The sequence below is a fragment of the Entelurus aequoreus genome, linkage group LG15 (genome assembly GCF_033978785.1).
Source record: "Entelurus aequoreus isolate RoL-2023_Sb linkage group LG15, RoL_Eaeq_v1.1, whole genome shotgun sequence".
In the NCBI taxonomy this organism is placed as follows: Eukaryota; Metazoa; Chordata; class Actinopteri; order Syngnathiformes; family Syngnathidae; genus Entelurus; species Entelurus aequoreus.
This window is the reverse complement of record NC_084745.1, coordinates 37,060,532-37,071,678: the sequence shown is the minus strand read 5'-3', so window position 1 is coordinate 37,071,678 and position 11,147 is coordinate 37,060,532. Positions and strand designations below refer to the sequence as shown.

The 11,147-nt window shown below is 44.5% G+C and overlaps 1 protein-coding gene across 1 annotated transcript; it reads right to left on the bottom strand.

Moving 5' to 3' along the window:
* Positions 1 to 84: 84 nt before the first annotated feature.
* LOC133630106 (DNA topoisomerase 2-binding protein 1-A-like) lies at positions 85 to 11,147 on the bottom strand. Its single transcript, XM_062021418.1, has 28 exons — positions 11,017 to 11,147; positions 9,938 to 10,032; positions 9,722 to 9,856; positions 9,485 to 9,628; positions 8,149 to 8,330; positions 7,874 to 8,067; positions 7,618 to 7,797; positions 7,243 to 7,409; positions 6,998 to 7,161; positions 6,678 to 6,922; positions 6,220 to 6,554; positions 5,970 to 6,142; positions 5,687 to 5,898; positions 5,312 to 5,619; positions 5,055 to 5,240; positions 4,865 to 4,980; positions 4,664 to 4,787; positions 4,393 to 4,551; positions 3,873 to 3,927; positions 3,583 to 3,787; positions 3,279 to 3,508; positions 3,058 to 3,185; positions 2,890 to 2,986; positions 1,109 to 1,272; positions 906 to 1,034; positions 719 to 808; positions 476 to 637; positions 85 to 330 (listed from the first exon to the last, which is right to left on the bottom strand). Exons 1-28 carry the CDS (start codon positions 11,024 to 11,026, stop codon positions 202 to 204), a joined length of 4,518 nt encoding a protein of 1,505 aa, XP_061877402.1. The 5' UTR covers positions 11,027 to 11,147; the 3' UTR covers positions 85 to 201.

Below are 11,147 nucleotides of genomic sequence, written 5' to 3'. Positions count from 1 at the left end.
TTGAGCAGGGCCTTGGCGTTATCATCAGTTGCAGTCTGCAGCGACTGCAGTCTTTCTCATTACAATGCAACAGAGAGACATGACAAGTGCTACACTTACTTTATTTCACTGGCGAATTAAAAAAACAAACATCTTATGTACAATATATTTTGAGACAGTATGAGGGGTTAGATTGCGGGAATGTGTGTAGTAGTGCGGGTATTATTGGAAACGAGACTTTTTCAGTCTGGATTTGTCGTCTGCTGCTTTGCGTTTACGTGACGGTGTGGTTGGCGCCTCTTCTGTGGGACATTCAGTGAGGAGGTAAAGCTCCATGGCAGGGATTGGCTCCTGCAGGGAAGCAGATAAAATAAATCCTGACATAAAACTGTCTAAAGACAAAGAAATTGCACCAAGCTGATTTAGCTGCTTACACTGGTTTGTTCACGACATGACGCATGATGATATGAGTGAGTGCATGGGGAACTTGTCTTACCTGCATGAGGTAGTCTGCGATGTACTCAGGCTTTAAGCATGTGACTCCTTGGGCAGAGGCCACTGAAACGTCGACCCTGAAGTCTCCCGGTCTAAGTCGACTGAAGTCGGCAAAAAGGTGAGTAGCCTCCTTGTACATGGAGGGGGATGGGCTTGACAGGACCTGCAGGGGAAAGAAAAAAGAACAGGTAAAAGCTAAAAGGGACTGTAGCATTTAGGTTGATAATGACGTGCAAACAGCAACCTTTGCCCCGCCCGACTGCAGCAACCGCCTAAAGCCAGCTTCTCGGTTCTGGTCGATGTTCAGCATAACACTCCATCCACTGAAAGCTCCCTAAAAAACACATTGCTATAAACAGATTGCTCTGACGGTTTAACTAGTAGTACATATTTCAGATGTATTTTAGCATTTTGTATAAGGTAACACATACTTCATTTTCAGAGGGTCCCTGCAGGGCTTTTCTCCAGCGCATGGCAGCTAACGCCAGCCGCCTCTGCTGGGAGCTAATGGATGACAACGCATCTAGGATGGAGCTACTGCCCCACTCATATGCCTCCTCCTAGAGCACACAACAAAAACGGTATGACAAATAATTCACATTTTAATATTGAAAGGTGTTGTTGAATAGCCAACCTGTACGTAGTGTCCCACAGATCGGCATGCCTCCAAGTAGGAGCAATGTAGGATCCATTTGCCAGCAGCCATGGCTGCCAGGTACTTTTCGTTGCGCAGGGGTGTCCCGACTATGATGTGGGAGCAGCTGGGGTCAAACGACTGTTTGTCCAACACAACGCCACCTACAGGCAGATCAGACACAGAGTCAAATTCTTGATTCAAAACACTAAGAGCCTGATTTACTAAAGGTTTGGGTGTACTAAAACATGTGCAAACCTGATAGCACACGCAAAGCTGATCTACTAAATGTGTGCAAAGTGGATTGTGTCTGGTAAGTCAGCAGAATAAGGCGTGCAATCCATTTTGCGTCTCTGTTCATCAACATGTAAAATATATGCGGATCAATACTGGGAGAAGAAGATGCTAATTATTTAGCACGTGCAATGTAATTTATCAACACTAATCACCGTATTGCGAGCACTTTTTTGCGTTGTATTTGGCATGTGTCAGAAGGATGTGCAAACTAACAGTTCGCGCTGCACAGAAAGCCGATGGACAGACCAGAATCCTCCGTCCTATGTGTGCGTTTCAACACATTTGGACGGTCAGATGTAAAAAGATATTAGACATGTCATCTATTTTGCAACATTGTTTTATAATTTTATATCTCCTACAGGATTGAATGACTTATTAAAACAAATTCAATTTATGCATTTTGGTGTCATTTATTATATTTCAATGACTTTTGTTTATTTCACATCAAATATATTTCTTATATGAAAAAATTTCTTTATGTATGCTTTTTTTTGCGTCTTGAGCTGGAGTAATTGCAGCCTTTCTCCAATGAGCGCATCTTAGGTGCTAAAAAATTAAATGTGGTGTCATTATAGATGCACCGCAGGACTGTCTAACATGACTATAACAAGTGGTACATGTCTCCTGCATGTTTGAAAACAGGTGGGGGCATGATAACATTAATCCATCCATCCATCTTCAACCGCTTCAACCTCCAGGGGAATCCCGAAGTGTTCCCAGGCCAGAGAGGAGATGTAATCCCCCCATCTGGTCCTTGGCATGCCACGGGGTCTTCTCCCAGTGGGACGTGCAACAAGGACCTCCCTAGGAAGACGCTCGTGAGGCATCCGCACGAGATGCCCGAACCACCTAAGCTGGCTCCTTTCCAAGCGAAGGAGCAGCAGCTCCACTCCGAGTCTCTCTCGGGTGACTGAACTTCTCACCCTATCTCTAAGGGAGATGCCAGCCACCATTCTGAAGAAACTAATTTTGGCCGCTTGTATCCGCGATCTTATTCTTTCGGTAATGACCCACACTTCATGACCATAGGTGAGAGTAGGAATGTAGATAGCTCGGTAGAACGAGAGCTTTGCCTTCTGGCTCAGCTCTTGTTTCGTCACAACAGTGCGGCAGAGAGACTGCAATACTGCCCCAGCTGCTCCGATTCTCCAGCTGATTTCCTTCTCCAACTTTCCCTCACTCGTGAACAAGACCCCGAGATACTTAAACTCCTCCACCTGGGACGGAATCTCGTTCTCTACCTGGACTGTACAAACCATAATAACATGAATCTGCAGTAAATTAATGTCTCATTGGTGATGACCCATATACTGTAATACACTCAACAAATCTCATATGTTAGTAAACCTCAGTTTTAGTAAATCGCACGCAACACACCCACTAATAGTACACGTTACTTTATAGATGCACATGCTGTTTACCGCGTTGTGTTTGGCTCTTAGTAAACCAGGCCCTAACTGTTCTACTCTTCATCAAGGACTTACCAAGCTCTTCTATGAGTTGACTGTAATCGATGCGTTCTTGAGGACTGAGGGAAGACAGCTGGAACCTCGGCGTGTCTCTCTCTTTCTTGCTCTCCTCCTGGGAGAAACAAGCTTTTAGCCTCCACATACAATCAGTCGTTAGAAGCACACATCCAGGTGCAACCTCACCTCTGGTTCGGGAGCCACTTGAGGGTTAGCGAGGGGGAAGGCGATGCTGGGGGCTTCAGGAGTCAGGATGTTATTCTGTGGCATCGTGACTTTCTTGCCTATCTGCTGGTCGATGACATCACAAGCCGCTAAAAAGGTGGGAAGAACATGAACATTGAATTTGGGACAGCCTGACTCAGTATAGCAGATTTTTTTTTACCATGAGTTCCCAACACACATACCCATCTCTACAAGCTCAGAGTCGGTCATGGAGTCTTTGAAATGCGTCTCTTTTTGCATTGTGGGTTGCGGGGGCGGCACCAGGGGCTCTGAGTGTTGTGAGGGACTACCGGGCCACTGGAGATTATCAGCGAGCTTGGCCCTCTCTTCCCTTGCTGTTGGATCATCCCAAAATATCTGCTCACTCTGGGAGGATTCTGTATTACAATCTATCGCTGCTTCCCGAGAGACCCTATGAAAGAATACATCACAAACTGTACGCCACTGCAGTTCGCCTCCATATTTCAAACATTTTTGGCTCTTTACCTTAATGCTTCCAGGGTGCGACTGCTGCCGCCGTTGCGTCCAGACTTGCTTCGCTCAGGAGTGTTGGTGCTCGAGTTGGCGCCTGCTGACCCCATACGACTTAGACGCATTGATGTACGTCTCCCTGTCGCCAGCTTTGTGGCCGACATGATCTCTTGAAGCTGTCTTTGCAGATTTTCTCTCATCTCTAGAGTCTGGGAAATATCTTCAGACAAAAAAAAAATCATACAAAGTTTACTCACTCATGCACACGGGTTAGTGGGAATTAAACAAGAAATTAATTCACCCACCAGTCCTGTCTGCTTCTTGATCGCCACAGCGGGGGGTGGAAGGTTCTCCAACAGCCTTGAGACATATGTAAATGTTATCTAAAAAGATACTCAGATATCCAAGTTCACATCTAAAAGCATCACCAAGGGGAGCTGTATCAACAATTCTGTTCATTATATGCAGATGTACATAAAAAAAGTACTGATGTCTGGACACTTTTGCACGACAATTGAGCTCCCCTATTTGCAAGGGTTACGTTCCTCTACAAACAACAACAAAAAAAACAATTAAAATCCCCAAAATTGCTTATTTGTTGATACTCTAAACCCGAGAATATGCCTCCCAGTTACTAAACACATTTTAAATTTCAAATAAATCTGTTTGATTCAAAGCTATAACACCCTTTTCCCCTAAAAATAGCGCCATCAAGCCACTTTCTGTTTAAGTTACCAATAAAAAACAAATTCTTCAGAATTTAAAGCAGGGAAAACACATGAGCGAATATGCTAAACTGCATCATCATTTCATGTTTTAACCTACTTTGTCATCTCGGGCTTCGGTGATGTCTTGGAGTTGTGTTCGTGTGAAAGGTGGAGACCTCTGGGAGCTGCTGGGAACCTGACTGAGGTTTAGACTCATCTTGGGGTTGTAGGTGAAAGGATACAGAGACTCTGAAACACGTTTCTGCTCCTCTGCGCACTGCACAAGATGACAAAGGGTGGTTATTTGTTCATAAGCCTTCCAGTTAAAGATAACAAATGAACACCAGACTGGTATTGCTCGTGTGTCAGTTATGCTACAGAAAACATACAGCTTGCAGCCAATACTGCGAGACCACATGCAGCTTCCTCTCCTTCACTGCTTTATATTCTCGACTGTTGTCTCCCACTCGGCCTTGGTAGAGGTAGTGAGTCACAGTGTCGTCACAGGCCCACCTTGACAGACACAATAATGTTTGTCAACATGCTTCTTTGCATTCAAAAGAAAGACAGTTGGCAGAGGTTGTGACCACCTAAAGTCGGCTCCAAGCGAGGCGGCCACGGCGTTCAGTTCGCTCTGCATCTTACTCAACTTTTTCCCCACACAGATCACAAGGCCTGTCAGTGGGCCCGCCTCCTTTTCTGGCACCTTGAAATATTGAAGCGGTAGAAAAAATGAACATGAAGGATTTGGACTGTTGACCCACAGCCGATGTCGCTAACCTCCTTCCTGGTTGTGATGAGCTGGGGGCTAGCAGAGGCTGCTTGCATGTCGGAGATATCGTTATTGCAGGTGCTGTTGGCCAGCGCCACTTTCAGGTTCCGGTTGATGACGTCTGTAAGTGGCGTCTCTGCCCTCCGGCCAGGTTTGGATGTCCCACCTGGAGTGTCGAGTGCTCCTAAGGCATCCTGCACAGAAGTAGTCAGAGGACAATCTAATACCAAAGCACAATTTGCAACTTCAAAATGAGTTAAGTGACCTTGATATTGAAGGAGGGCCTGAAGAGCTGATCTGTGCTGAGAAAACGAGAAGGCGTGTCCAGCTGCAGTGAGGGTTCCTTGCAGAGAGAGTTCTTTTTACTGCCCTCATGGTTTTGTCTAACATCTTCCTTGGATTTTGTCTCATTCAACACAGACCGGAATACTTTGCTCTGGAAGCGTCCTAAATCTAATGGAGTGACCGCCTTCCCGCTCTGTAGACCAAGTAGGGGGATCTCTGGAGAAGAGCGTGCCGGCGGAGCCATGATTGTTCTCTGGGAGGCACCGACAAAACTCCCATCCTCCACATCTGTAAAAAAAATATATATAATTCTAGAACACATGTGTGACGTTAATCAGCGACAACTTTCTGTAACCTGGAGAAGCTGGCAGATCAACCAGGAATCGCTCCTCCGCCGCCCGCTTTCCGGTTCTTGCCGATGTCATTATCCAATGCATGGTGACCGCTGGAAGGCCCCACTTTTTTGCTGCCTGGTACTTCGTGCCATCTGGGCTCTCCAGCACCAAATGAGTGCTTGCCAACATTCCTTTTTTCTGGTTGGGCAGGCGCACAAAATAGTCCTGGACACTGCAAAATGGGGGAAAAAGCATAGCAAACTTGCTCATGGACATTAGATTGAGTGACGGCGGCTGGCATACTTGGCTCCCAGGTGTTTTGCCAGCTCCACCAAGGACTCCCGCTCTGCTCCTGTGAACTGGCTGACAGACAGGACACAATCCTTGAGAGGAAAACATCCATCCATCACAGCAACAGGAGCGAAGAGAGGATTGGAAGAGATCTCCAGAACACTCTCTCTCTCCACACACATGGCCTGTTAAGACAACCACACGAAAAACATTTTTTCCAAATTCCAATCTAGCACAAAAGTGAGTAAAGCTATGCACTCACCAGCCATGTGTCCGTGACAACCTCATCCACCGTGGCCTCAACAGTACAGCCTAAGAGAGGGACTACAGCGTAGTCGGCGACGGTGCGTGTACGGCTCACCAGCACCCGGCCTCCGTTCTCTGTCACCATCTGAGAGAGCTGGGCCTCGGCCTCAGGGCCAAAACCCTGCAGGAGGAAGCATTTCCCAGCAAAGAGGCCTGCCTCGCTGGGCTCTTGCATGGTCGAGTCAGATTCTGGTCTCACACTGTCGTTATGGGTCCAGGACTGCAGCCGAGGCTCACAAGATGCATCCATGGACCTCCTGCTGTTATGCACGGCTGGCGGCGGCATGTCAACTTGAAAGAAAACATACCAGCATACCTTTACTACCATGCCCGCACAAAAAAAAAATATATATATTTTTTTAAACATTTGACCTTCCGTGTCTTAGTAATATATTTTAAGTGATAGTTACTCACCGACTGTCGGGTCATCGTCCATATACTGTGACAGCAGGTCCTCCTGTGCTTGCTTCTCCCTGGGAGTGCTAGGACTTGCTGCTGGGGTTCCTGCTGAGAGCCTAGTGGCAGGGGCACGACAAGCCGGTGCAGACACTACTGCTGGGGAAGGAGGTAGACAGTCAGGGTGGAGGAAGCCTTCTTCTGGGAGGAGACGGCCTTTGGTAAAGCTATCCAGCAGCCACTGTACTGTGACCACGTGAGGTCTGAAAAAAGTGACATCAAAATTAAAAAACATTTTTCAAAGCAACAAGTGGACGTGTTGTAAAAGTGAGGCCGACCTGTGACTGGTTTTGGAGAGAAAATGATTGAGGTCCTGGTCTAGTTCTCCCATTACAACGTGTGTGAGATCATCACTGGGCTGGTTGAAGCGAAGACCCCCTGCCGCGTTAACCACACGCCGCAGCTTTTCCAGCTTCTTCATGGGCAGGCCGCAAAGATACAGCTGCGATCAAAAAGTATGAAACTGGAAAGTTGACACTGGAACGCCCACACTTGTTTGTGATCAACCGTATTGACCACTTGCCTTACAGCCGTCCAGGATATCGTCTGCTGGACACGCAGTCAGATCCAGACTCTCTGTGGGGTCCGGAGCTTGCACACGGCTGACGGTTCCATTCGTGAGGGCTGTGTCATTTATTGTCATGCTGGCGTTGACAGAGATGTGACTCAAACCCAACAGAGATGGACCCTCTGGAGTGAAAATTACAGCATCGGTTAGCTCACGGTTGTCTAAAGTGCGGCCCGGAGATTGTTTTTCATTGCCCCTCAACATTAATTAACTAATGAAATACATCATTTTATAGTACACTACTGCTCGCAATGTGTGGCCATCTGTAGAAAAAGTTTGGACATTAGATAGTTTGTAAAAGAAAGATGTAGCGATGCAGTGTGGACTGACCTTCCTTCTTGCTACTGTCGGTGGTGGGCGTAGACGTGTGTGGCCGAGTGCTTTTGGATGCATTGCGCTCCACGGTGTAGCGGGATTCATCCTGACAGGAGCCCTTCTCTATGCAATCAAAGAGCCAGTGTAGAGACACGCAATACACATTCCATTTGCGTGCACACTCGTACTTCTGACCTGCGGCAAAACAAGACTGATAACATTGATGTGTGTCTGTGTGTGTAGTGTTGGAAAAAAATCTCGTCTGACTTGCCTGATGGTTCGCTAACGATGAGGTGCGTGCACTCGTTCATTTTGAGCTGACCTGTGTATATTCCGCCGTGCTGTTCACAGAGCCGCTGTACCTCTTTACGTTCCGTGCTAGACAGACCTGTCACACACACGGTACAACCTTGCAGCACGGGACAAAGATAGTCCTCCACAGCGAGCTCTGTGTATCTGAACAGACTGATGGAGGCAAACATATTTTAACGTCTATTCCTGATGCATGGATTCACGAGTGATGAACTGTGTGTTGATGAAGAGTACCTGTCCTGAGATTTCTCCCAGCAGGCTCTGACCCAGGAGGGAAGCAGGATGGGTTTACCCAGGCTGGCAGCCACAAGGTATTTTTTACTGCCCACCTCGCCTGCAATCAGGTGAGTGACGGACACGTTGAGGTCAAGATAGCTTCGCCCGCCCATGAGCTGCACTAGATCCATCACCTCTGCCTGCAACCAGAGAGACACAAACATCAGGGACAATTATCACCAAGATTCCACGCAACTTAAGGAAGCAAAGGCTACCTGTAAAATTGACATCGGGTTAAATGGGCAACTAAAAAAAGCCTAAATACTTGCTGTCAAAGACATCAAGAAAACTGGAAAAATTCTATAGATGACATTACAGAAGAATACATCCTATGGAAAAATGAAATACAACACAAAGACTTGATGCAGTTCGAACCTTGACTGTAACCACTCTACGATAATAATACAGTATAGATTATGGGTTTTCAACATCCATCCATTACTACCGCTTGCCCCTTTTCGGGACCGCGGGGTGAGCTGGAGCCTATCCCAGCTGCACTCGGGCAGTAGGCAGGGTATACCCTGGGCAAATCGCCACCTCACCGCAGGGCCAACACAGATAGACAGACAACAATATCATTACCAATATGTTATTGCTTCATCGATATCCAGTATTTACTGCCTTTTGCATTTCTGTCAACATTTTAACTTAGTATTTAATTGTCTTTATGGAAGCTAACATATTTATAATAACTATGTATTCCTTTTTTTTCTTCTCTTTTTACCATTTTTCTTTCTTGCTTATCCTTAACACTGCACAAATTATATACTGCATTTTTCCCCTTGCTTTGCTAACTGGTATATTACTTTTTCAACACTTTTCTTTCATACATCACTGCTTAATCTATATCCAGAATGTATTTATGAATCCTGCGTTTTTGCCCAACTCTAACAGTACAGTTCATCAATATAAGGTATACTTATTAATTTATCCATAACATATTTCATTACTTATCTTATTTTGTATTTATCATTAATTATACTTCTCCTTTTTTATTTACTGACTACATTTTATTTGTATTTGGTTATTTGCATTGTATGTCTTCAGCACCTTTTCAGTTATCCTTGCAACACATTATCTATTCTTTTCTGTTTGGCAAACCAAATACTGTAAGTGTCAACATGTAAAATGTACGCTGTGAATTAATCATCAGTAATAGACACGGAGAAGGGATAGGATTAGGTCAACTGTTTCTTCCTACTCCTTTTCAGACCAGCTTAATTGTGCAAATCACATCATTTCCCATAATAAACCTTTTTTTTTTTTTTTAAATCAGAGGGATTGATGAACTAACCCGAGTTGCTTTATCCAGGCTGGTACATGAGATGGTGACATCGGCCATGGCCATGTTGTGGACAGGTTTCTCTGCTTTGGGAACACAGCGCTGCTGCTGCAGGCAGAACAACACCACCAAAGGACTGACAACCCGGCAGCCAAGCTACAGGATGAACCATTAAGAAGGACGATAATACAGTATGTGTTAAATCCAAGAGTAAAGTCGGCAGAATATGAATATGAGACAATATCATACATTCTTGCAGTGCTGGAAGGCAGGAGTGTTGAAGTCACTAAAAACAAATAGAGACTTGTCCTTCTGGTCCATCTTCAATACAGTGTCCTCATCGATCCTCTTAAGATACTTTTCCGACTGCAGCTCTAAAATGGCCTGTAAATATCGAGAAAAAACACAGTAATAAACAGCTGTAAACTAAGACTTGTGTATGTTGTGTGTCAGTTGACGGCTCACCTCATAAGACTTGGCAGCATACTCTGACTCCTGTCCTTTACTTGCCACAAACTTAACAATGAAGCCTTCCTTGTCTCCGATGGACATGATGATGCCTAGGAAACAGGAGGATGTAACCATTTAAACACAACAATACGTTTAACTTAGCAGCAAAACTGTTAGCTATAGCTCGGTTAGTATGATACTTTAAAGCAAGTCATCCTACCTCTTTCAGGTAGACCAAGGCAGTCCAAAATGTTATATATGGAAGAAATAGTCCAAATATTTGTTTCTAATTTTTCATTTTTTTTAAAACTGTGTAGAAAAGAACAGATTTACCATACAGCTTTAGCATTTGCCGGTTAGCTAACATTTGAAACCAACTTAACTTTAGAATTGGTATGTTGTGTTTATATCAACACAAATGGCGTCAGGGACGTACAGAATATAGTGAAAATCAGCTGACAATAGTTATTATCGTTAATGTGTTGAAAAGAGCCTCAAAACCTTCTTGTTGGGATTCGCGCCATTACGTCACTACCGGTTTTACAATCTAAACAGGCCGAATGGAGAGTGCATCTAACGACCAAACGTTCCTAGGAAACAAACGTTTAACTATTACATGTTTGCTGTATTGTAATACCCACAAGCTTTGATTTTTTTAAATACAAACATACATATACATTTTTGGGAACGTTCATTAAATATCATGTAGGTATAATAATTAAAAAGAGCAATCATAATTCAGTCACTTCCGGTGTTACATGCAAAATAAGCCGAATAGAGTGACTCTAAATCAGGGGTCGGCAACCCAAAATGTTGAAAGAGCCATTTTCGACCAAAAATTCAAAAATAAATCTGTCTGGAGCCGCAAAAAATTAAAAGCCATATTACATACAGATAGTGTGTCATGAGATATAAATTGAATTAAGAGGACTTAAAGGAAACTAAATGACCTCAAATATACCTACAAATGAGGCATAATGATGCAATATGTACATATAGCTAGCCTAAATAGCATGTTAGCATCGATTAGCTTGCAGTGACCAAATATGTCTGATTAGCACTCCACATAAGTCAATAACATCAACAAAACTCACCTTGGTGCATTCATGCACAACGTTGAAAGTTTGGCGGACAAAATGAGACAGAAAAATAAGTGGCATAAAACACGTCCTAGAAAGTCGGGAGAAAGTTATACATGTAAACAAACTGCGGTGAGTCCAAGGAC